The sequence below is a fragment of the Apis mellifera genome, linkage group LG15 (genome assembly GCF_003254395.2).
Source record: "Apis mellifera strain DH4 linkage group LG15, Amel_HAv3.1, whole genome shotgun sequence".
NCBI lineage: Eukaryota > Metazoa > Arthropoda > Insecta > Hymenoptera > Apidae > Apis > Apis mellifera.
This window is the reverse complement of record NC_037652.1, coordinates 8561840-8587800: the sequence shown is the minus strand read 5'-3', so window position 1 is coordinate 8587800 and position 25961 is coordinate 8561840. Positions and strand designations below refer to the sequence as shown.

At 38.0% G+C, this 25961-nt stretch overlaps 1 protein-coding gene and 1 long non-coding RNA gene across 5 annotated transcripts in view; one reads left to right on the top strand and one right to left on the bottom strand.

Moving 5' to 3' along the window:
• Window positions 1-25961, top strand: part of LOC726948 (suppressor of lurcher protein 1) — a 388735-nt gene that overhangs the window by 173710 nt on the left and 189064 nt on the right. For all 4 annotated transcript variants that reach the window (XR_409726.3, XM_001122665.5, XM_006563653.3 and 1 more), the window contains exons 5-8: window positions 8238-8394; window positions 10260-10319; window positions 18539-18750; window positions 20014-20091. Coding sequence is in view for 3 of the 4 variants with exons in the window: in XM_001122665.5 (XP_001122665.2) it covers window positions 8238-8394; window positions 10260-10319; window positions 18539-18750; window positions 20014-20091 (507 nt within the window). In the remaining variant the exon portion in view is untranslated. The remainder of the gene's footprint in view (window positions 1-8237; window positions 8395-10259; window positions 10320-18538; window positions 18751-20013; window positions 20092-25961) is intronic.
• Window positions 1-25961, bottom strand: part of LOC113219270 — a 59370-nt gene that overhangs the window by 3708 nt on the left and 29701 nt on the right. The window lies entirely within an intron of this gene.

Below are 25961 nucleotides of genomic sequence, written 5' to 3'. Positions count from 1 at the left end.
CGTGACGAGACGCGGGGAAGACTCGGGCTGTAATAAACGCGGAGGTTTCCCCCTCCACTCCGCTCCGTCCCTCCAGCGACGGAGGGATATCCCGTTAGAACGAATGCGAGGATTATGCAAGAATGTGGCAGCGGCACGCAGCGCCGCCACTCGCTCGATCCTCGGAGACACGTTTCAAACTCGATCCCCGTTGCGAAGTTTCTTAACTCTTGAACCGCGCGCATGATCCCTGCGAGGCGTCTCTCTTCTCCCCCTCCTCCTCCATTCCATTTGTTCCGCAATTCTTCCCTTAACTTTTCTATTTCCCCTCCTCTTTTTTCCTTTCCACTCCTTTCTCTTGTAATCTCTCTCTCACTCTCGTTCTTATCTTCCTTCTTTGCTAGCCAGTGCTCACTCTCGTTTTCCTCGAGAATGGGCGAAGATGCGACGTGAAATTTTATGCATCGACAGGTCGGCATGCGCGACACCCCCTCCGGCATTGCGGTGGCGTGTAAAATATTCAGATGAGATCCGCTGCCCCTCTCTCCCCTCCACAGGAACCTGAATTTCGTGTACCGTGTAATATCCGCGTGTATCGTGGAACGTATTATACACGTAATACGATATTTCGACGACGTTTACCACCATTTTTATCCCTATATTTCCGTATCTCGCTTCTTCTTCGATTTTTATTCGTTCCTTTTTAATCTATTTTAATGTTAAATTGGAGAGATTGGAGTTATTGCAAGGAATCTGTAAAAGAATAATTTTTTTGTATATTTTATAACGTTGTGTAAATGATGTTTGTGGAATGTTTGTGATCATTTATAAAAGTTTCTTTAATAGAAAAAAAGATTGAATACTTTGAAGAAGCTGAACGAGATGTATTAATCGTATAAATGCGTTACTTTTATTACATCTTTTTTGAATTTGATTAAAAATGTTTTCCATAAATGTTTCAATTAATAAATTTGATCCGAAGATTTCGAAATCGAATTTCGTATATAACATTCTCACCCTTTGAGAGTTTCGCGTTCCGTCTAACGAACGGGAACGTTTTTTTGAATTATTTTTTAATTGATTTATTTTATTTTATTATTATTTTTTTTTTTTTTTACCCAATGGCAGGAATATGCAAATTCGGAGAAAAGTTCTTGTCGATTTTCAATGTTTGACATCAACGTTTCGTGTTCACTTTGTCATCGGAGTTTTCGATAGTCTCTCGTCGCCATGTAAAATGAAAAAGTTGGAAGCGTGGAAGGAAAGAACAGAAATTTTTGCCGAGTGGAAATTTTCACATTCGCGTTTTCCACCAACTGGCCAACCGGTTATGATTTTCAAGTATGTTTCCCTCCCTTTTCCATATTACCCAATTTCATTCACTCGAGGAAACGAAGTGTGGTGAAAACTTTTTCTCTTTTTTTTTTTTTTTTTTTTAAATGGAAAAAGAGAAAGTCGCCTACAGATTTCATAAAAATTTTCCGCTCGAGAATTATAAACAGATTCTATTATAAGAGTTTGTGCACAACTCCGTTTAAAAGTCGTAGCGCAGCTTTTTTTTCAATTCGCTTCAAAATTGAAGGTAGAAATGAAAGAACGCGAAAGAAAGCCTGTTTTTTTTTTTTTTTTTAGAAACAAAGCTCAATAGATTTGATGAAATTCAACTTTGCTATTTCATCAATTGGAAAAATCATAAAAACCCGTAACAAAAATTTCTATAACCTTTTCTCCATGTATAACCTTTTGTACAACGTTTTATCCTCCGAAAAATATAAACATCAAAATTTTGAAAAAACTCATGCGACAATATAAACGTTTGAACGTTTCGCGTTCATAGATTCCTACACGTAGCGTAAAATTATGTTGAAAATTTTAATCAAGAGTTTCCCCCTGCATAAAGCTGTACACGATGTCTTAAAGCCGATTTATGAGAAGCTTTCGTAAGAGGCTTTATTAAAATGTACGCGGAAGGACGCGTACAAAACAGCATCGAAACGTTGAATGCTGGTATATCGTGACCAATATTTATATCGTAGCTTAAAAACTACGAAAATTGCTTCTTACGTACAAAAGTTTAAGAAGGTTAATACCGAGGTTCGGTATTAAAGATTACTAGTCCAAAAATAAAAAAGCTCCTCCAGTCTCCTCCTTGAAATAATCTCTGTTCTTCAAGCATAAGAAACTAGGTGATCATTATCGTAACCCACGAGCAAGGATTTGAATTATTTTCTTTGTTCATCCGTTTTAATCTCAATATTGAAACGAATTGACGCGGAACGAAAAATTATGAATTAAAAAAACACTTGAAATTCTTATCGGGTCCGGCAACTAACCGCACGAACAAAGCAAGCACTTTGTCGATACGGTTTTTCCCAAGCGGTTGTTCACAACCGCCGTCACAAAAGTTAACTAGAATTTCGAGGATTAGGGAGGGGAGGGGATAGTGGGCGTCAAAGCTCGGGAGTGGGGGTACGCGATAACTGAAATTTTCATCGGTTGGAAATTTCACGGTTGTCGGGTTCCGAGCTGTTGTAGTCGTTTAGAAAAAGCATGCACATGCCAGCGCCCCGAAAACGTAGAATATTAGCGCGCGCGAATAATAGCTGCGCGTTTAACCGCTCTTTAACGGCATTGCCAAATGAAATTCACGGTGCTCAACTTTGTTTTTCGAACGCTCGCTCTGCTATTTCATTCTACGCCCGTTTATTGCGTCCGAGCAAGCTCTCGTCGATTGGCAGGATCCAAGCGCGAGACTGGGGATTAAAATTAGAAAAACTTTGAACCGCTGTAACTCTCAAGATAATGAATTTTTATCGACGAGTGAACGATCGTTGGAAACGTGGAACTTTCTTCTTTAAAATCCTTTCTCGCTTATCTCGATACGACTCTCGGTTCTCGAGATATCGTCGTGCAAAGGAAAAGGTAATTTTTCGTCGTTCGCCAGTTTCTTTCCACTCGCCTCTCGCTCGCATTATCGAACCTAACCTTACCCAAATTCATGGACACAACAGAAGAGGAAACAATGTAAGTCGCCGCTCCATTCGTAATCTAAGGAGTAAAACTTTGAATTTGAGACGATCAGAATCGAACCGAAAAGTCACTTCAATGGCATGATTTCCAAGATAGATTTCGACGAGAAAAATTTGTAATTTCTTTACCACGATCGTGAAGCAAAGTGACGAAGCGTATAACGATGTATTATTTGTCACAAAGAAAAAAAAAATATCCCCTACGTATTTCTCTCAAAATTTAATAATAGATATGGATTTTAATTAAAATAAAGCCAATTTCACGAAGGCGTAGTTACCTTGTTAATTAGTTTTATCAACTGAATATGCGCACAATTCAGTTTTCGTTTGTTTTGCCGGTATAACTCATTTATCTTAAGATGGCTTTATTAAATTATATTATTATGACGAAGCTGGTACACCGATGATGTTGTCGGAAGTTCCACAACTTCGTATATAAAACGATACACGATAATCTATTTTTCTTCCTTTGTTCCTCGCAAGAATAGACATTTTTTTTTCTCTCGAATCGCTTAAATTTAAAAAAAAAACAAAAATTGAAATTTTCTCGTTAAAAGAATCGAGGCAAAAAGATATTCGTTGCGAGATTATTATTGAAAAGATTACGAGTATGCGTTCTTCTTCTTCTTCTTTGTGTGTAAGCATTCCCAATGTACGCCTTTGTCCCGCGTTACACAGCCTGCTAACGAGTTTTCACTTTCTTTGGCGAAAGAAGTGTTTCACGGATTCTCTTTTTCTCGCCCTTCCGACCCACCGTATGGTAATGTTCAACTGCATGAATATGCATACAGAGCACTTAATCGCGTCGTGTCATTTAACTGCGAGACTGCAACTTTCCAAGTCCTTTCAGAATTTTTAATAACAGAGGCCTTTCTAATTTTAGCGATAAGAATTTAACAGCCTTTCGTTCTACGTATCGGAATCTTTAATTCAAATTATCTTCCGTACATTCCACGCTTTTCAACGTGATTTTTCAACTCGAATTTAAAAAGACACTTTTTTCTTCTTAAAAAATCTGAACATTCCATCCAGGAACATTTATCCTTCCGTTGATAAATCGCTACACTTGGCTCAATTTACCCCCTGCCCGAGCACGCTCATAAATATTCCACACTGAAGTGGGGGGTTGACAACTTTCCTTAACCTCTAACTAATTGTTAGTGTATATAACTTCTCGCTGTTATATCAACTTTGGAAATTCTAAGAATAATATCCGTAACGATGTTTAACAATTGTTTCGTCCTAATCATATTGCACATACTTTGGAACGAGTAAAAAAATTTTTCGAAATATCGAGACAATTTTTTCAATTAATTAAATTCATTTCATAATTAAAACCGTTTGATAAACAGTTTGATTAATCTCTTCCCGCAACACGTTGGATTTATGCATATTCCAAAGCTTTGTCAACTTTTCTTGTAGGATGCTGTGCCCCATTTCTGAAGTTGTTGTTGCATCCGTGCTCGCAGTTTCTTGTGTAATATTTAAAGGATCGAGAAGATGGAGAAGGAAGATCGATCGAATACGTTTTGCATCACGAAGGAAGAAAAACTTCGATAAGATAGTAATTTTCCAAGTTTCATTCGATCTGAAATCGTGTAATCGCCGCTTACGTGTTGACGTGTCATTACGTTGGAGCGACGATTACGTCGCTCAACTGTCCCTGCAACAGATAATCGTCATTTGTCAAGATAAGTAAGTAGCGTCGTGTAATAGGGAGGATAAGCAGCCACGAGCATCTTGTCCTTATTGTGACGCGATTATAGCAGCGGGGACATTAAATGGATACACGTGAAATCGAGGAGGAATGTTTTTTTTCTTCCTTCCTTTCTTTCTTTTTTCTTTTGTTCCTTAATTAAGTCGATCCGTTTTCTCGATGATTTTTTAAAAAGCCTGCCCTCCTTTGTTCCAGGAACAAAGAAGAGATTATAAGATTCTTAAGGGGAGGCATCGAGCGTTATATACTTCTCGCTCGCTGAATATTCGAATATTAAATACAAAAGCTGGGGAAATAATTGGAGAATTTTTTCCTTTCTTTACGCAAAGTCGGAGAGAGAGTATTCCTCGCGACTTACACTCGGCCGACCGTGTTTGCATTCCGAGAGGGGGGGGGGGGGGGGGCAAACTGGGCTGGTTCCGTGATTTTACTTCCCAACAAAATGACAAATCTCTCTCTCGTTGAAGGAAGAAGAAGAAACGACCATCTTGTGTCCTTTGTGATCCGAGAAAGGATTCGTCGGTCGTAAAAAATTGAAAGAGGCGAAGAATTTCGTGCAACCAACGCTCGAGCAATTTTCTTTCACCCAGATCCGTTATTAATTAAATTGGAACGATTGTTCTATCCGAGGGACACGAAATTTCAGGATCGAATACAGGCCGATATCAGAAATGAATGGGAACATTCCTAATTGGGAATGCGTGGAAATTGGAAAGTCTTGGGGTTGAAACGAGTTTCGAAACGGGTTCTGCTAGAGTTTCGGCCGAAATTTCTCGTATGTACCGCCCCGTGCGAAAATCCGCGCGAGACGCGAGATTTGCCGAGAGTCCTGGTCCAAAGTTTGGAAACGCGCGGCGAATTTCCCGTTGCGATCGGCAAAATTATCCGCATATTTGGAAATTAATCGTTGTTGACTTGGTTCGTTTAATCGAACGTTTTTTCTTCTTCTTCTTTTTTTTTTTTTACCTCGAAAATAAATAAATTTAAGGTTTGAAAATTTGTGATAGGAAACTTTATGATAATTATTGATCGAAAGTAGCAAGATTGTAGAAAATTGTATGAAAAAAAGAGAAAGAAATAAATGTAATATTCTTTCTTTTTCTCTTTTTTTTTAGCTCGAAAATAAATAAATTTAAGGTCTGAAAATTTGTGATAGGAAACTTTATGATAATTATTGATCGAAAATAGCAAGATTGTAGAAAATTGTATGGAAAAAAGAAAAAGAAATAAATATAACGTTCTTTTTTTTTAGCTCGAAAATAAATAAATTTAAGATCTGAAAATTCGTGAGGAAATTTGACTGATAATTATTGATTGAATGCGTCGATGAGCAAGATCGTAGAAAATTGTATGGAAAAAAAAAGAAAGAAATAAATGTAATGTTTTTTAGCTCGAAAATAAATAAATTTAAGATCTGAAAATTCGTGAGGAAACTATGATAATAATTGATCGAATGTATCGGTGAGCAAGATAAAAAATATATGAAAAAAAAAGAGAAAAAGATAAATGTAACGTTCTTTCTTCTTCTTTTTTTTTTTTATCTCGAGAATAAATAAATTTAAGGTTTGAAAATTTGTGATAGGAAACTTTATGATAATTACTGATCGAAAGTAGCAAGATTGTAGAAAATTGTATGGAAAAAAGAAAAAGAAATAAATGTAATGTTCTTTAGCACGAAAATAAATAAATTTAAAGTCTGAAAATTCGTGAAGAAACTTGACTGATAATTATTGATCGAATGTGGTAAACAGGATCGTAGAAAATTATATGGAAAAAAAGAGAAAGAAATAAATGTAATGTTCTTTAATTCGAAAGTAAATAAATTTAAAGTTTGAAAAATTCGTGAGGAAACTTAACTGATAATAATTGATCGAATGTATCGTGAACAAAATCGTAGAAAATTGTATGGAAAAAAAGAGAAAGAAATAACGTTCTTTCTTCTTCTTTTTTTTTTAGCTCGAAAATAAATAAATTTAAGATCTGAAAATTCGTGAGGAAATTTGACTGATAATTATTGATTGAATGCGTCGATGAGCAAGATCGTAGAAAATTGTATGGAAAAAAAAAAGAAAGAAATAAATGTAATATTTTTTAGCTCGAAAATAAATAAATTTAAAGTCTGAAAATTCGTGAGGAAACTATGATAATAATTGATCGAATGTATCGGTGAGCAAGATGAAAAGTTGTATGGAAAAAAAAAAAGAGAAAGAAATGAATGTAAAATTAGATTTGTAGAAAAAATTTAATCAAAAAATTGTGCGGGACGAAATCGCGTGCGCAAATTTGATTTCCTCGTTGGAAACGAAATTTGAATGGGGAAAAATTTCAACCATTTCTTCGCTTCCATTTAATTTTTTCAACGAGTTTCCGTTTAACTAGCGTCAACGTAAAAATTAATGAAAGAATCTCTTCCCAATTAATTAATACCCCCTTAAAATCAAGTCTGGCGAGAAGAACATTGATTGTTTTCAAAAAGAGAGATCAACATAAAAATTAACGAAAAAAATCTCTTCCCAATTGATCAATACCCTTAAAATCTAGCGAGAAGAACATTGGTTGTTTTCAAAAAGAGAGATCAACATAAAAATTAACGAAAGAATCTTTTCCCAATTGATCAATACTCTTAAAATCTGGCGAGAAGAACATTGGTTGTTTTCAAAAAGAGAGATCAACATAAAAATTAACGAAAAAAATCTCTTCCCAATTGATCAATACAATTAAAATCTGGCGAGAAGAACATTGGTTGTTTTCAAAAAGAGAGATCAACATAAAAATTAAAAATCTTTTCCCAATTCAATATTCTTAAAATCTGGCGAGAACATTGGTTGTTTTCAAAAAGATTAACATAAAAATTAACGAAAAGAATCTCTTCCCAATTGATCAATACAATTAAAATCTGGCGAGAAGAACATTGGTTGTTTTCAAAAAGATTAACATAAAAATTAACGAAAAGAATCTCTTCCCAATTGATCAATACAATTAAAATCTGGCGAGAAGAACATTGTTTTCAAAAAGAGAGATCAACATAAAAATTAAAAATCTCTTCCCAATTGATCAATACCTCTTAAAATCAACTCTGTCGAGAAGAACATTGGTTATTTTCAAAAAAAAAGATCAACATAAAAATTAACGAAAAAAATCTCTTCCCAATTGATCAATACCCTTAAAATCTGGCGAGAAGAACATTGGTTGTTTTCAAAAAGAGAGATCAACGTAAAAATTAACGAAAAAAAATATCTTCCCAATTGATCAATACCCTTAAAATCTGGCGAAAAGAACATTGGTTGTTTTCAAAAAGAGAGATCAACATAAAAATTAAAAATCTTTTCCCAATTCAATATTCTTAAAATCTGGCGAGAACATTGGTTGTTTTCAAAAAGATCAACATAAAAATTAACGAAAAGAATCTCTTCCCAATTGATCAATACCCCTTAAAATCAAGTCTGTCGAGAAGAAGAAACATTGGTTGTTTTCAAAAAGAGGGATGATCGCAGGACCATTTCTGTTCGCAGGACTGTTCGAGACGGACGGCGTGTTGATTCCCGGCACGATGTGCGACCTCGAGTTTGTCAGCTCGCAATCAAAACGGCAATACGGCCGCTTCTACTCGCCACGGTACCCGTCCTCCTACCCAAAGAACATCCGGTGCTCGTACCTCTTCCGGGCAAGGTAACTACTCTACTGCTCTGACCCACTATCGGGGCTTGCTGCAAACTGATCCCGGCATAATCCACATATAATGCATCTTGAGGCCAATCTCCACTCCCGCCATATATCTAATGCCCCCCCGCATTTACCCAACTGTTCCTATCTGTAATCGAGACGCTAGTTAATTAACACCTGATCCGAACGTATCCTCTATCGACGCTTCGTCCGCTGATTGATTAATTTGGCCTCGTTAATATCATCATCCTTGTTGTTGTTGTTAGTGAAGGGTCGAAGAAAAATTGGTCGATCGTGTAAGTTGGAAAATCATGTAAGAATCATCATCGTGGAAATTATATTTCGTACGAAGCGTTCGTTTCTTTCTTTTCGCAGAGAAACCTCGAAGGCACCGCAGAGAGATCTCTTTCTTTTTCTCTCTCTTTCTTTGAGAGAATGCGTTCACAAAATTCCAACGCGCGTGGAATGCTCCCCGGGACATTTTCTCTCTTTAAAATCGTGTAAACGAAAATAAGTGTCCACGTGGCAGTTAACGTGGATATGCATCACTTGCGCGCTTAAGTGTACTTCAGGAGCGGCGATAAATTCGGCTATAAACTCGATCATCCGGCGGATTCTAAATCTCACGGCGGATTCAAAATCCCATATTATTTGAAAAATAATTATTCTGGATTCTCGACATTCTCGAAATTATTTAATTATGTTAAATTTCTTCCTTTTTTTTTTTTTATAATGAATACGCGATATCCGTTGTTTAAGGTTGATTTCTCATCTCTCGGTAAGCTTCTTACCAAAATTGTTACAATCGTTTGTTATGGAGAGAATGACTTTTAATAAGAGAAATATTTATACATCTTAATATAATAGAAAAGTGAATATTCTCTCGAAAAACAATCATTTTGAATTCGAATGATATAACGATATTTAGTCGAAAGCGTATCTCTGTTACGCTTTGTCCCGCAAATAACTTTTCTCGTTTTTCATCTTCGCTCCTCGTTTCGTGCCTGAAAGTTTGCACCACTGTCATGTATCGCGGTTATTTCCCGCAAAGGGTGGACAAGGTGAAAAGAAGTCTCGCGTCAGAAACGTTGGGGACGACTGAATATTTCTTGAACGCGGATCTATGATGAAATACGACTGGTTGAAGACACGTGTGCGACGCTCGTTCAACGAGAAACGAGATACGAACGCTTGAAATTTTGTTTTCCAATTGGCGCGAAGAATAAGGCTTCTCGTTTGTTGAAGATTCTACAATGTAGGAATAAAGGAAAATTTTCTTTTTTTTTAATAATAGCAATTATTATTGGAATTTAAATTTTTGTCGAGGAACTTGGCAAGTTTGAAAGTTTTCGAGGATGTCTATCGATTCTTCGAGAAAGAGTTTCAAAAATTCAAAGACTTTGAATATTTTCATTTTTTTCTAAAAAAAAAAAAAAAAGTTTCGAAATCAATCTCGACGAGGTAAAAGTTTTTAACGAGTGCAATTTTTCTGTTTTCAACAGTGGTGGAAAATAATTAGATTTCTTCCGGATAGATCCCCCCTCCCTCCCCTCCCCACCTCGGACCCTTTTCCTTTAATTCGATTATATTCTATTAAGTTTGTCGGATACAGGTTTCCAAAAGCAATTATTTGTTTCCCGAAGAAAGGAAGTTTTTCTCCAACATTTCATTTCACGCGAAAATTTCGTTATCTCTCGTTATATTCTTTCCTCCTTATATCAATCTGAAAACTCTGGTTTTATTTATCAACTCTGCGCGTCTTCCTCCTAATCCCCCCCGCGAGTCAATCGAATTATCGAATTCGATCCGACAAACATTTAAAAAAACGTTCGCCCCCGAGAGAGAGAAAATTTCGTTTGATCTGATTACAGGTTGAAGGAGAGGATACGTTTATTTTTCGAAGAAATTTCTTTACAAAAGGGAGACTTGAGGTAAGGTTAACTTTCTTTATATTTATTATATTTCAGACTTTTTTTTTGTAATATATTTTAAGGAAAAAAGAAAAAGAATCAATTATATTTTAACACCACATGGCAAATTATTCGTTTCGTATTCTTCGATAAACGTAGTCAAGTAATAATTCGATCGTAACTAAGAGATTATTCGCGATGGCGAAACGCAGCACGCGAATTCAATTTGAAATTTCAGAAACGCTGTAGCAACGCTCGTGTATAGTTGGCAGGCCAAATATTAAGGCAGATAGAATTTAATAACACTAATTTTATGAAAATTTCCACTCGTAATTTTGTTTCCCGCGCATTTGATTATGTTTTATTTAAAACTTTCTCATATAAATCATCGTTTTTTTTTTTGTTCCCGACCCGAGGTTACGCTGAATCTCCCGACTACGCCGAGAGAGAAGGAAAAAGAAAATGTAAAAATTAAACGCGCAGGCAAGGCAAATGATAATATTTGCGTGAAAATATCTATTGAAATTTAAAAACTAATTAAATGTTATTTATATTATTTATACATTCGTAAAAAATTATATATATATTCAGAAAGAAGCAAGGAAAATGGTGCACATTTGTAAAGGGTGTTCCAAAATTAAAGCAAGATTTGAATTTGCCACCATTTTTGTATAAGTTGTTGTTGAAAAAAGAACAGTTTGACAGCTGAGAAGTTTAAGGTTAGTAAAAATGGAGCGTTATAAGATATAACACGTGTCTTCATTATTGAACAATATTTTAAAAACTCTCTTTTATATTTAATTCAAATCTTACATTAATTTTGGGACACCCTTTAACCTCTTCGTTTTCTGTGGATATGGATCCACAGATATTTTTCAAAATATTTTCCTCTAACACTAATTTAATTAATTCCACCATTATATAACTTTCAAATATCGTATTATCATACATTTATTTATTCTCCATTTTCGAATAATTAACATTCCATTGCTCTCCAAGTAAAATTAAAAAACGAACCGTGTCATCCGCCATCGCCAATTTTCCTTCCTACGTATAATAGTTTGAACAGGATTTGTAAAAGCGAGAGAATGGAATCGCACGAGCAACTTTGCCGCGTGTTATTGGACGAAGAAAATCGCTTTTGGGGGGGTTTCGAAGTTTCGAAGATGTGTAGATGGAAAGGGAAAGGGAGGACGAGTGAGAAGAGGGAGGAATTACGGACTTGGCGAAGAGAGAGAGAGAGGATTAAAGTCGTGAATTGGCCAAGTGCGAGTCGAGCTCGCGTTAACTGTTAAACCTTGCTGTGTGTATCTACTCGAGCTTATGAATCGATGATTCATAATCACGGGAGAAAACTGAACCGTGCAAATGCACGATCAGTCGAAGAACATCGTTGGATTCGTATACGAGGATACGGAGAATCGATCCTCGTATTACGTTCTTCGAAATTAATTTGATGAATTCGAAGAATGAAAATTTCTGGATCGAATATTTTTTTCTTTCTCTCTCTTTCTCTCTCTCTCTTCGAAAAAAAGTATAAATTACAAAAGTTTAACGACGATGAATTTTCGGGCGGAATTTTTATATCGCGAAATGGAAATATTTCAATTTTTCGTGAATAATTCGATGAACGTTTCACGAAATTATTGTTATTATTATTACAGGTCGAATGTCAAAACTTTACTTTTACCCGAAACCGTGAAATCACATTTCGAATAATCCGGATTTTACACCGCTTGATTCCCGCTTTGTTATGCCATACGCGATACGAATTCTCGATCGAACGGTAATTCCTTTCGAAAGATGGAAAGGGGAACGGGATGGATTATAACCTCGACGATTTAATTTAACACAAAGTGTAATAATAATAATAATAATAATAATAACAACATTCACCGAAAAAATATTTCGTTACGCGTTACGGCTCGTTTTAAAAAAGATCTGATGAATTTTAAAACGCCTGCCCACGAGCGAGACAAAGAGAGAGAGATAGAGAAAGAGCCACGCTCAGAGCCCTGCGTCACTCTGCTCTACTGTGCTTCCACCACGCGCCGCTAATTGTGAATTACGACGCCTGTCGTTTATTAACGTTTACGAGTTAACGAGGCGCGATAACGGCCGAGGCGCAAGAATCGGCCAATGTTCCGCCCAAACTTTTCTATTTAAAAGTTTCGCAACATTGTATTCCGGTATTCGTAGCTCGACGGTACATCAAACTTCGTAACTTTCGAGGGGGAGAGGGAGCCCCAGGCGCGGATTAAACACGCAATGGAGAGATTTGCGTGCACGCGCGATAAACTTCCCTTCGATTTCGATATTTTTTTTCTCCCCTCCTTCGTTCGAACTTCAATAGGACGTGAACGAGGTGCAACGGTAGAAAGTGAGGTTATTTTTACGCACCAGATATGCGCACCACATGGTATGCGCGCGCATCACCGTTAGCGAAGCGTTGCCAAGGTTACGAAGTAGCCGTCTCCACTATCTCAATTATTCTTCTCTCTCTCTCTCTCTCTCTCTTCCAGTTTCGAGAGATGGAAGGCTAATCTTTGTGGATAGTTCGAATAGAAGCGTTTTGTTTTCGTTCACACGCGTTTCGTTACGTTGTACAGGATTCAAAGATAGAGGAAATATTTTCGAGCGGGACTCAAATTGTCGAAGTTACGATTGTTTCCGAATCGCTATTTCGATTCTCAAGTAGAAATTTATCTAGAGAGGGGGGGAGAGGAGGAGGGAATTCGAGGATCGTGTTACTCTCTCCGCATTTGATCTCGATCGTGAACGTGATGAGAAAATTTGTTTCTTAATAATAATAATAAAAAGATCGATGAACATTTCGAATAATTGAAATTGAGAGATAAAGAAAAACGTGTTCGGTCAGAATCTCGTTTTTTTTCTCCCTCGATAAGCAGATTTTCACTCTCCCCGTGTATTTGCATATCGAATTGAGGGACTACGAAATAATTCGTTGTGTAAATCCGCATCAGAGAGATATGTGCTTTGTTGCAGGAACGTGACGTCTAACGTTCGCAACGCAACAGCCCGCAACATTGCATCTTTATCGATCGATAATATCGAGCCCGTTCATTCTTCCGAACGAGCTTATTGAGAATTCTCGCGGGAGAAAATGATTTTCAAATTTTCATCGTTCGTTTTAATTTTAATGCATTTCGTGACGATTTGCGAGCCGATCGAATAACGGTTGAATAATAAAAAAAAAAAATCCATCCAACGTTCATCGACGCCCTATTTCTTTCCTAAGGGGATTTAAAAGTAGCGGTGAAAAAAAAAAGGAGAAAGAAAAAAAGAGATGTAAAGAATTTAAACACGGTGCTTGAACCATTACTCGTTATTAACCTTGCCACAATAGGCAGTTGAAGCAACGGAAAGCAACGGAACAGCTCTTCGAGCGGGGGAACATTCTTCTCCTCCTCTTTTTTTTTTTCTTTTCCTTTTCCTTTTTTTAAATCCTGTAGCACCGACTACACCTTACTCCTAAATCCTTTGAGCGTGGCACGGACCATGATTCTACTTAACCCACATAAACTTCCTCCCTGCTCCCGAAGACTTAGAGCTGGAAATGGCGATGGTGGTGGGGGGATTCGACTTGGGAAACGAGAGGTGCTCGGTAGAGACTTGCAGCTGTACCGTGCAGGAGTTAATCCTTGATAAATCCTCGAATTTCGCCCTAATTCAGTATTGAGCCACCTTAATTTCATTTTGTCATTGACCTCCGAGCTTTTTGAATCCTTCGAATTCGTACTTCTCCTTTTGTATTAACCCTGGTAAGGAAGCATTATTCTATAAGAATATATATTATTATTTCTTTAAAACAAATTTTATATATTTTTCTAACATAATAACGTATATAATTATACATTTACTTGTGCATTTAATAAAATAGATAGATATATGTATGTAGTTGGAGAAAATTGAAATCATACACACACGCGCATCTATGAATATTGCGAGTTGAATTTATATAATTCGTTGCCTAGTTCTCCGTTCGACCGCCAGGGTTCGTAAATCGCAACAAGTGCCCGATTGATGATGGGTCCGCGCGAAAAGCTTTTAACTTTTTTAACCGTCCATCTGCTTTCCAAAACTTTCTTCCAATCCAGATGCGTCCCACGTATTTAAACGGTAGAAAATTTCCATAATTCCACGGAATTGTACAAACTTTTGTCGCGATAAATTTTTAAAAAACTGCAATTATCAAAATTCGCTCCTGCGCGATTTTTATTCCCCGTAGGATATTCTACGAACAGAATTAATTGTTTTCGAATTCTCCCCCCCTCGGGAATTTCAGTCTCCGTTAAAAACGTTCGATAACGATTTTTATTCGTTTTGCCTCTTTTTATACCCTCGAACGCACGCGTTGACACATTCACGACTGGTCGCAGCTTACAAAAAACCGTGTAATTACCGCGCGGTACAAGAGGAGGAAATTTGTGACTCTCAAATATTAGCTCGCGACGAGGCGCATATTTTTTCCATCCGCGACCGTCCTAATACTCTCAATACGTTTACGAGGTTTCATATTCCGCTCGGGATAAACATTGCCCAACAAAGGATAATTGATTTCGCCTCTCGTTGAATCGATTAACCTCCGCCCCGTTTTTTCTGCATTATTTGCTCTCCCCGCGCGGGGGGCAGGGATCCAGTTTTCGCGCAATTTTAATATCAAGCAATTGGCAACGACGTTGTTCCTTCTAAACAATGCCTATATTGACAATCGTTGAATTCTTTTATCCTCCATTCTCCCCAATTTCTCTCTATCCTTCCTCTCGAGAGAATAAATCAACTGTTGGTGATTATATTAACCGACTATCCGCGTGAAGTTCAAAAGTTTCACAAACATCTTGGGTCAAGTGGAACGGATGGGGAAGAACGATTTATTTAAAAGTCGTGGGATCCGTTTCCAACTTAACTAAATAAAATGAGGGTGGGTGGGTTTACCTTTTTTCTTCTTTCTTTTTTCTCTCTCTTTTTTTTTTTTTAAGGTCGCGGGATAAAAGTTGGTAAAAGCATGGAAGACCCTCGAGAAATGTTTCGATATATCAAGCGTTAAGCCGCACTGTCAGACGCACTCGGATATTATCCTGGAATGGGGCTGATGGATATTAGGAGGCTCCTTCTCCGTCAACCACTTGATACCACCCATAATACTCGAACGCTCGTGAGAAATACACACACACAGACACACAATCGCGCCTTTTATCGACGTTATTTCGTTACGTTTTTCGAATGGATCGATGGGAATAAATCAGTCTCATCTTTTCTTTCTTTCTTTTTTTTCCTTTTTCTGGTCTCCTTTTTTCCTTTCCCTCGTCATTACGATCGTCCTCATCATTTTCTTAATTTAGAAGAGCCTTCCTGCCTTTCCTTCCTCGAAAATTTCCGCCTTCTTCCACGCGAGCCTCGATGCATACGCGAGTGAAAAGTCGGCATCCGTGCAATTTTAACGCGGCTGATGGCGTCAGAGATACCCGGTCACCAAGAATGCACGTATAATCCCTCGCTATGTACACCACGTATGTGTACACCAAGATTGTGCACCATCGTTGAGTATTATCGAGGTAAATAAAAAAAAAACTCTGGAATCTTCGTACTGGTTTTTGTCAATGCAATTTTTTCTGAACCTCGTTTCGAATGGAAGAGTTTATTAAGAAATAAATAATATTTCTTTCGTCTTGGAATATTTGAAGAGCGTATCTTTTGATTTTACACGATTTTTAGGAACAATTTTCATTATAACAATTACGTCGTTTAATGCGGTTATTGTTGAAATAGTAAAAATAAAATAATAAAATAAAATAATAAATAATAAAGATTCTCGATAAGGAAAAATCTTCCCTTCTTGTTAAAATAATCGAGCGAAACGATGAGAGGAATTCGTTTAAATTTGACACTTGTTAATATCCCTTGTTTAACAATTCTCTTGTGTCGGGAAAATTTTCGACGTTGTAATTAAGATTAAAGTTACAAGCAACAAAGATTAAAACAACACTTTGAATTTTGAAACGGGCCAGATCTGTTGAATTAACATTTTATTCGATTAACATAAATTAACATAACGCGGGCGTAAGCTCTGAACGACAACCATCTCTACAACGTAGATTCTGAAACGGAGTATATCTAATAGACTTGGAAAATCTCTTCGACATCGTGCAGCTTAATGGATTAATCCTCAAAAATCCTCGTCAACTTTCCTTTGTTCGTTTGCGCTCGATAAATCGACGTGATTATTGTTAGTTATCGAGCGATTATGAAATGGATCATTCACAAAAACTTTAAATTGTTTTCAAATCAAACTGTTACATATAATCGCGAGTAAGAGAAAGAGAAATTTTCTTTTCTCGACACATCACTTGAAACAAGAGCCGCACCGTCGGCGAAATTTATCCATCTGTCCTTGGCTCACTTTCCAAGATCTTCTTAATGAGATCTTATCGCCGTACGTGTACAACAAGTTGGATGAAATTTTGCCCATGTCCGAGGAATTACTACCCTCGAGAAAAGGAAAAGAAAGAAAAAGAAAAAAAAAACAAAACTGGATCGACGACGATCGATGCCAAAAAAAACTTTTTCACTTCTCCTCTCCGCGATTACATTCGCGTATTTACTTAACCTTAACTCGGATAGAAAGAGAGAATTTGGAACGAAAACGATTCTCCAACGATCCCTCGAACGACAATCCTTCTTCCCAAGCGCAATTGCTTAACCCGTGTGCGTGTAATGGTAAGGTCGTGCCATCATCGATCAGAACCCTTCTTAAAATCGATCGAATCCTTCGCTTCGAGGATTCAACTTGATTACCGACCGAGCTGTAATTCTCTTCCATTCGATTAGACAAAATAGTTCGCGTGTACCCATAAAGGTCGAATCGTCGACTATTGATGGAACTCTCTCTCTCTCTCTCTCTCTTCCATATTTCTTTCTCCTTCCGTCACGTTTCTACGCTAGCGCAGCGTTACGTTCGCTTTGTCCTCGCTTTGTTTCTCTCTTTAACTCTTCTCCTCTCTTTTGCTACGCGTATAAAAAACTCTCTCCGTCGCCACAACATTTGGCCACGCCGTTGCTCGCTCGGCTCACCTTTTTTTCTCTTCTTTTCTTCTCTTTCCTTTTTTTTTTCCGCGAAATCTTGCAACGAGACGAGTCAACTCGAAGGTAAATTATCTCACCTCCGCCGAGAGGCAGACCTTGAGGAACGAAGAGCACCGCGAGTATTTCGAGGAGGGAGAATCGACTCGGGGAGTTTCTTCTTAAGTTGCGCGCCGACATCGCGATAAATTAAGAGCATTCTTTTTCTTCTTCTTTTTTTTTTTTTCTTTCAATCGTCAAGAAGCAACACTCAACTGTTCGTTACAGTGGTAGAGTATTTATTAGGTAAGGTTTACGGATTTGAAAACTAAGATTTTTTTATTACATATTCTTTTTCGTTTATTCCATTTTTCTTGGAGAATATTTTTAAATTTTCTCTCGTTTTTTTTTCTTTTCTTTTTTTTTTTTTTTTTTTTAAGATTCAAGCAATAAAAACTGAACTAAATACGAAAGAAGGTTTCTTTCATTTTTGACGAAGGAAAATTCAGGTCACAAAGGGTTAACGATCCTTCCGTTGCCCGATACCGAGAGACTTCCAACTTTATTGACCTATACATTTCTGCACGGTTGTTGTTTTTTTCTCTCTCTCTCTTTCTTTTTTTTCTTTTTTTTTTTTACCGAGAAACTTCAGTTTATTACGTTTATTTCTTAATAAAAGTAACGAGTTAAAACGTAATTTGATCACAGGGGGGTTTTATTTTACTTTATTAAAAAAAAAAAAAAAAAAGATAGAATTTAAAAAAAATGGTGAACGGTGGAACGAGTGAAACCATATCTCGAAATTAAAAACCTGCTGTTCCCCCTGAACTGAAGAGTTATTTTCATAGGTTTCAAATCTCTCAAAAATGAATTCGAGAATATATATGTGTATATTGCAGATAAAGGAGAAATTTCGATTGAATTTAAAAAAAAAAAAAAGATAGAAACAAGTTATCATCCCGAAGAAAATTCGCTCGAACTTCGAGGATCTCGAATTGTTCGAGATATGTGAGAGAAACTCATCGCGTATTATTACGTAAGGCAGGCGTCGTGGTTCGGTTCGTAGGGTAGGAATCTCTCAACTTCCGGTTCGCTTATTTCCGCGGCTGGGAGCGAGACATACCTATAAGTTGTCGTTAACGAAAGGTATCCTGTTACAGTTGCCTGAATAGAGCGGATTTAATCAGAGTGCACGACGGTACGGATTCGGGGGCGGCCACAATAGCTATGCTGTGCAACCAAGGAGCGGAAGTGGAAGTGCTCAGCACAGGGTCGGACCTGTACGTCGAGTTCGTCGCTAATTCCGAGTGGCCGGGCCAGGGTTTCAAGGCGATGTTCCAATTCCAGCCATTCGACGATGCACCGCATCCCGGTGGGTAACGAACGACATCCAGATATCCGGAGAGAAAAATCCTCCGTCGATACGCGAAACTTCCCCCCCCCCCTCTCACCACGCCTCCTTGCTCGAGAACGAAATCCCGAGGAGGAACGTTTCGAAAGTATACAATCGCGGTCAAACCGATCTTCTCGACCAGAAATTCATCATTTTTCATCCCTCGACTTCATCCCTCCCGGGGTTTAATCGAGCATAGGTTTACTCGCGTTTAAATTCCCGATCGTGTCCTCCACCTGTCGTCCAGGATTATTCGAGAAAGTTTCTCCAAAGTAATATCAAGTGTGTTTGCGGTTTGATAAATGGTTAGAGTGATAAATAGTGGGAAACCTCTCTCTCTCTCTCTCTCGTCGATCGATGAAAGAATATAGCTATTTTGAGTTGCGTTAAGTTGCACAAGTTTGTTATTCCATTTTTTCCTGAAATTTAAATTTTCTTTCTAATTATTTATGATTTTACATATTCTCTGGCTTTCGTAATTTTTAAATGAGCGTTCTTCCTCCTAAGAAAAGGTAAATTAAACAATTTCTTTACACGCTCTGCACGCTCCGTTGTCGATAACCTAGATTCCCAAGTTCGACGTAAGAGTAACGCGGAGAAACTTCGAAAGCGCCTCTAGGCAGGACTCGCGCGAAACTATCCAAGTTTGCGCTGTCGGTAAAACAGAACTCGAAGCTTTCCAACACACCGTAATGAACCGCAGTAGCTTCGGATCGATTCCTTCGGTTTTTCCACTTATCCACGCGATCGTTGTCACCCCCTTTGGATAATTTCCATAAGCTCGATGCGAAACGAAACGAATCGTTGTACCAACGAAGCACGACTCTTTGCACGAACGTGTTATCACGCGAATTTGCATTAATTCGTTATTATCGCGGACGATAACATTCCGTATCCCTTGTTGATTCAGCCTCCTTAAGCGTTTCTGGCCGTGTTAATCAAATTGATTAACGATGCCACTTCTCTCCTTCTCTTTTCTTCTCAACAAGGGAGCAACTTTGTTGGAAAACGAATCTTTCTTATCTCTATATAAAAATAACGAGAAAAGGAAAAAAAGATGTTGGAACGAAATTGGCGATAGAAGTAAGGATGATCCGCGTGGTTGATTATTTATGAGGTAATAAATCACGAATGGGGACCGTTTGCTAAGGTAGATTGGCCATGTTCCATTCGCATACGCGACTCCCAACTGTAATTAACGGCACTGTATATTCCGAGGATAATTACAATAATGTATTTCAGAGCCGGACAAGGTCGTCCCAGGGGCCGTTACCGGTAACCCCAAGTACTCGGTCATCGGACCGGCTGTCAGCGCTACCAGTAAGTATATCACTCTCTGTCCTCGATTTATTATCCCTCTCAATCAATAATTTTACGTTTATTCCATTATCATATCTATAAGTTTTTTCTTGCCTGCCTTTTCTGACGATTTCGCGATCAAGGCAAGACAATCTTTTAACGGTCCAAAAATCGATCCTTTTTGGAAAATTTATTTTTAATTTGGACATTTATTTTCATATGTTGCTTATACACATAGTGAATCATTTCTATATTGTTGAGAGAGAATTAATTATTTTTTTGACAAGTTGATGCTTTGTATATGTATATTAATAGTAAATTTTACTTTGCAAATGAAAAACAAGGTAAGTGTAATATAAATATAGATCGTGTTACTATTATTGCCATAAGTTATGTTATAGTATATGTTATAATAGATAAATTAGAAACTTTATTTTAGTTAATGTAATTCTTCCGTCCTTAAAACTACATGGCCTTTGAATAGCGATACAATTAAATCGAAAATACCTGTAACGATTATATCGATCAATTAAATGTCCTCTCCATATTTTCGTATTTCGAAAATTCAAACCCTTCAAATCAATTCCTAATGCAATTAAATTAATTGTAGATAAATAAAAAAAAATGAAAGGAAATGCCAATTAAATCATCTAATTTCAAGATATTCGATACGTTCGAAAATATTAATTTACATCATCGATTTAGTAGAACAGTATTCCATCTCGTACAATTCAACGTGATTTAATCTATTAATCGAACTAACTCGAATCCACGTAAAAAAAAAAAAAAAGAAAAAATTCCTTTCCTTAACAAGGAGCGAGAGTTTCACGACGATGCACTATTCGTTGGCTGTCAAATTATTTCCGTGTCTCGAACAATACGATCGATACGATTCGATATGAATTCCTCTACCGAAGTCGTTCGAACATATAACTTCGCCGAGGCGAGTTGCATAAACTTTGAGCGAGCGAGATACTTTCAGAGTCATCAGCCGCGCGTCCTGAAAGCTCGAAGAAGGACGAACTTTATATCTTTTTCATGAGAACTAGTTCCCCCCGGCTTATGAGCCCAAGCACTAAACTAAATTATTCGGTTGACAAGTACAAGGTGATCCGGCCTTTGTACGCGAGTAGTCCGCCCCTCACTTTGACGTTTTCGCATCGATATTCGCGCATATTTCCTTTCTGGGCGAGCGTCACAGTTCGATGCTTTTTTTGTCTCGTTTCTTCGAGCGAGCGAAAGATAAAGAAAAGAGGGAGGGGAGGCGATCCACGAATGTTTTCAAACGCTTCCCCGTTCAATTTTTCCAAGATACGCGCAACGATGTTAGATTCATTAAAAATTGAAAAAGTAAACTTAAGTTAAAAATTTCGTTGAAACATTTGAACAAAACATTTATTCCGTAACGACTTCAATCTCATTAAATTTTGTCCATCGTTGCAACGCTAGAATCGCAAGATCATCTGGTAAGTAAATTTTTTTCACCTCACTAGCGCTACATCGAAAAAAACGATACCACGAATCGAATTTCTAACTTACCGATCTCAATTCACGACGACACATTCCCATCTCTGCCCGATTGAATTTTAGTTTCAATTCGACGATTCTTAATCGATGTCGTAAGTTCGAAATATCCGCCCGCGTTCCATACATCGTATCGCATCGGAATGGCCGACAATTATCAAACTTGGCCCGCCCCTTAATTGATCTCAATTAATCCGGGCGGGCAAATAATTCCAATATTCGGTTAACTTTAATCTCAATTTCTCTACCTCTCTCCCCTCCCCCGTCCGCGTTGTCCCAAAGGATAGGATCGGTGTTTATACCACTGCAAATCTATCCCCCCGCGATACGAGGGGAACAGAGCGGCGATACAGCGCGAAGTATCTCTCGGTCGGTAGTAGCGGTAACACCTTTATCAGCGCAACAGTATCCGAAAGCGCGCTAGGGACTTGACTGGATCGGAACAAGTTTCGCCTACCTATGGGAGACCCGCCGTACCCATAAACCGCCGCCCTTCTTACCGACGACCCCCTTTCCAGCCCTCTTCCAACGATACTTAGGTTTAAACCGTAAAACAAGATACGTGATACGTATCCTCTTATGCACCTACTTCCGTATGCTGTACACCGTGCGGTAAGTGCTCTAAATTATCCGGCCACCTGCAACCCAGCTGGATGCAGGTGGAAGAACGATGAATTTTCTCTCTTTCTCCCGATGAAAATTTCGTATCGTATCGCGGAAAGAATTGCTCGAGAGAGAATCGAGGAGAGAGTGGCAATCGTTAGAACGGGACGCGTGTCGAGAAGTTAGGTTAGGTTGGGTTAACTCTCTTCTCCTCGAATTTCGTTCTTTAACTCTTCTTTTTTTCTCTCGCGTATGATCCGGTCGATGACAAGAAATATCCTACGATTCGTGCGACGAAATTGGAAGAAATCGTAGATATGAAAGATCAACGAATTTCTTCTTTGCGTTCTTTTCTTCCGTTTCTGTTATATGGCGCACGATCGTTTCGAAAGGGTTTCGGGAGGCAAACTTGGAAGCATTTTATTAAATTGAAAAGGGACGTTTGAGAAATATCGGTCGCCTTTCATTTTTTTTTCCTTCTTCCTTTCTTTTATAATACATAGAAACGGATAGATCGGAATCGATCGGTATTCATAATTGGAAGAATTCTCGTTTCTCTATGTTCCATATATTGTTTCAAGATTAGAGAACGTGTAATTCATTTGTGAAAATTTTTGTACAACGATTCGAAGATGGCAAGAAAGTCGAAAAGTTTCATACTTTTCTTGAAGATTCTCTAGTATCGTTAAAAAAATAAAATAAAAATAAAAGTTGAATGAAGATATTCGAAGGATTGAACAACGAATTTCCTCGATATTTGAACTATTCTTGGCCGGAAAGAAAATGTTTTTTCGAATATTTTCATAATGTTGATGTAACAAGAACGAAAAACCGGATACACCTCAGTGGTGGAAAAGTAGGACAAATTAGAATGTATAATAAGAATACGTTTAACGTTTAAAAGTTACACTAATTAACATTTCGCACTGGAAACTTTTTAATCCTTCCCCCTTAAAAATTTCAACAAGAATTAAAAGACACATATTTAAAAAAAAAGAATTTCAACTTTCCAAGCGTTGATTCGTATTATCTCCTATTATCCAAGATGCTCAAACACTCACATACATACGTCTCTAATATCTCGAATCTAAATTCAGTTCACTTCAAAAAGATAAATTCGCGACTAAACCGCTACTGAAACCGCGGAACAAAAATCGGAAACTCGTCATATAAATTTCGAATCATCCCTTTCTCGCCTAATTCTTTCGATTGCCTTTTAACACCTCCCCAAAGTAATTACCAACAAAATTAATTACGCCGATAAATAGACGAGGGGGGAGGAAAGTTGTTCCCCATCCGGGGAGGAAGCGAACGGGCAAGTTTTCCAATTTTCTCCCGCGAAACGGGAGGGGAGGGGAGGATGGGTCCGCGGTGGATGTGGATATCATTGCGCATCTGGAGATCGGTTTACCGTTTCCCTCGTGTACTATATATATATATATGTGTGTGTTTATGTATATATATATATATATATATATTCACGTCCTACTGTTTTGCCCTGCCATGGCGTGTCGAGTGAAACGAATAAGCGATAAATAACCCGGTCCCGTGGACGCCGGTAATGCTACGCTAAACGTGTATACGCATTACTCTGTCCCAGTGAAATAACGTATCTGGCAGATAATGCGGAACAGGAGACGGTAAATTCTGGTGACGTTTCACCCGGGAAGGGGTGGAGAAAGAAAGAAAGGAAGGAAGGAAGGAAGGAAGGAGAGTAGAAGACGAAGGAGGAGGGAATGATGGATCGAAATTTCGCAATTTTCCCTCCTCGAGCGTGTGACCCCTCCACCTCAATCCGGGACTGCATATGCTCCCGTAGGATGTCAACTTTCCCGACGGTGTAACTTTGTTTCCCGGCTTATTTTACGGCTAGCTTCGTATCGAGGAACGAGCGAGTTCCTCCAGTTGATAAAAAGTTTCATTATTAGATACGTACGCCCTCATATAAGTTTTGAAAGTGAAACTAATCAATGTGCATTTTTCATGAACACGTTGATGTTACCCTCTTCTTAAACGCAGGCAGATTGACAATTTGTCGAGCGGATGTGTTGGAGAATATTTCTTTTTCCTTCTCTTTTTTTTTCTTAAAGAGACGCGTTCTTTAATATCGCATCTCGATATTTCGTTGATTTGATCCAGTTTTGGCTGCCTCGAAGAGGTCGTTAAAAAGTTGCTCGAAAGTGATGTCAAATCGTCACGTGCCGCCTCTGCGACTCTTCTTTCAAACAAAAAAATTCACATTGTACGTTGAAAAAGCTCCCTCTCTGCGAATCGTTGTGTGTTGGACGCAACGTGCTAGGATTTTTCAATGGAGTTTCAAATTCTATTTTATTCAAGTTCCATTTCGTCGATTATCATTCGTTCAAAAATAACGCCATCGCGCGATTAGTTTGTTCTTTTCACGATCGCAAGCCTCCTTTTTAATCGAGTATCGAAGAACTAGTAGAGTAGATATAAGTATAGATATAGCGTCCATTTCACCGTCCTCGCAACACGGCTCGCGGTGAGCCGTGAATTTGATCGTGTATAATACACGCGATATTCCCGCACGATAAACGCGACGCGTCGGATGCAGAATAATCCACTTGAAACGAAACGAGCACACCGTGATAAAGTGGGCGTTAAAGCGGCAACGGGTGCTGAAAAAAAAATCGGTACAAGGAGCCTATTACAACACACTTGTCCGGCAAATGGCCTCCCGCGTTAAAATTCGCTCGCCTCTCCTCCCCCTTCCTTGGAAATAAACTTCTCTTCGAGGAAGAGGAGAAGGAGGAGGAGGGGGAAAAAAGTTACAGTATATTTTATCCATTCCAGCGGAGGTTCCATTCTGTTATTTATTTTCTCGTTCCCCGGATCGAATGAAACGACGACGCGACTACTACTACTACCATTATTACTTGAAATAACTTGTTTCCTTGTGGCCGAAATGAAAGGGTAGTTTTTTTGGGGGGAGGAGGGAAGAGGAAGCGAAAATTGAACGGCATCGAAGGGAGAGGGGGACGGTATCCCGTTTCAGAAAGCGCACGGTTTCTGCCTGCGCGAACGGTGAACGGAGATAATAGTTTTTCCGACGGATTGATATTCAATGGAGAATTCGTGGAGGGCGTAAAAGAGAGAGAGAGAGAAAAAAGAGAGGAATAAACAGAGGAGGTTACGCGTTGATTCGTTGCTATGTGTGTATATAACGCGGGGAGCAACTGTGTTGAAGTTTATTATTAAAAAATTCGCGAATTGTAAAGTCGAAATATGTTTTTTTTTTGAGAGGGAGGGAGGAATAAATATTCATTTTTTATCCCCCTCTCGAATATCGATTTGTAACGATTCTTTCACTTGCGATCGAAATAAATTTTCCCTCGTCGAAATGAATTTTTGGATAATCGAAAATTGAAAAGAAAGGAATAGAAATTAAATAATCGTTTCATTCAATTTCGCTTTTGTATCTTACGCTTCGTTCGAAAATAATGCAACGCGATAAAAATTCACACGAATTTTGTGAATACAGTAATCCATCCTTTCTTTTTGTCTCCCGAAACAAAGCATCTCGATCAATCACGAAAATTCTAATTCGAATTCGATAACGATAATATAATAAATCGAAAGAATTTATAGGAATAATCAGAAGCTCAGCTAACATTGTTCCTGCAAATATTACTCTTGCCGCAATGAAATGGAGGAAAATCATCAGGGATAGAAATCGATAGAAATCGCGCGATACGAGAGATCGATTCGGTTTTAGATTGATTTTTTACGATGGACAAACGAGG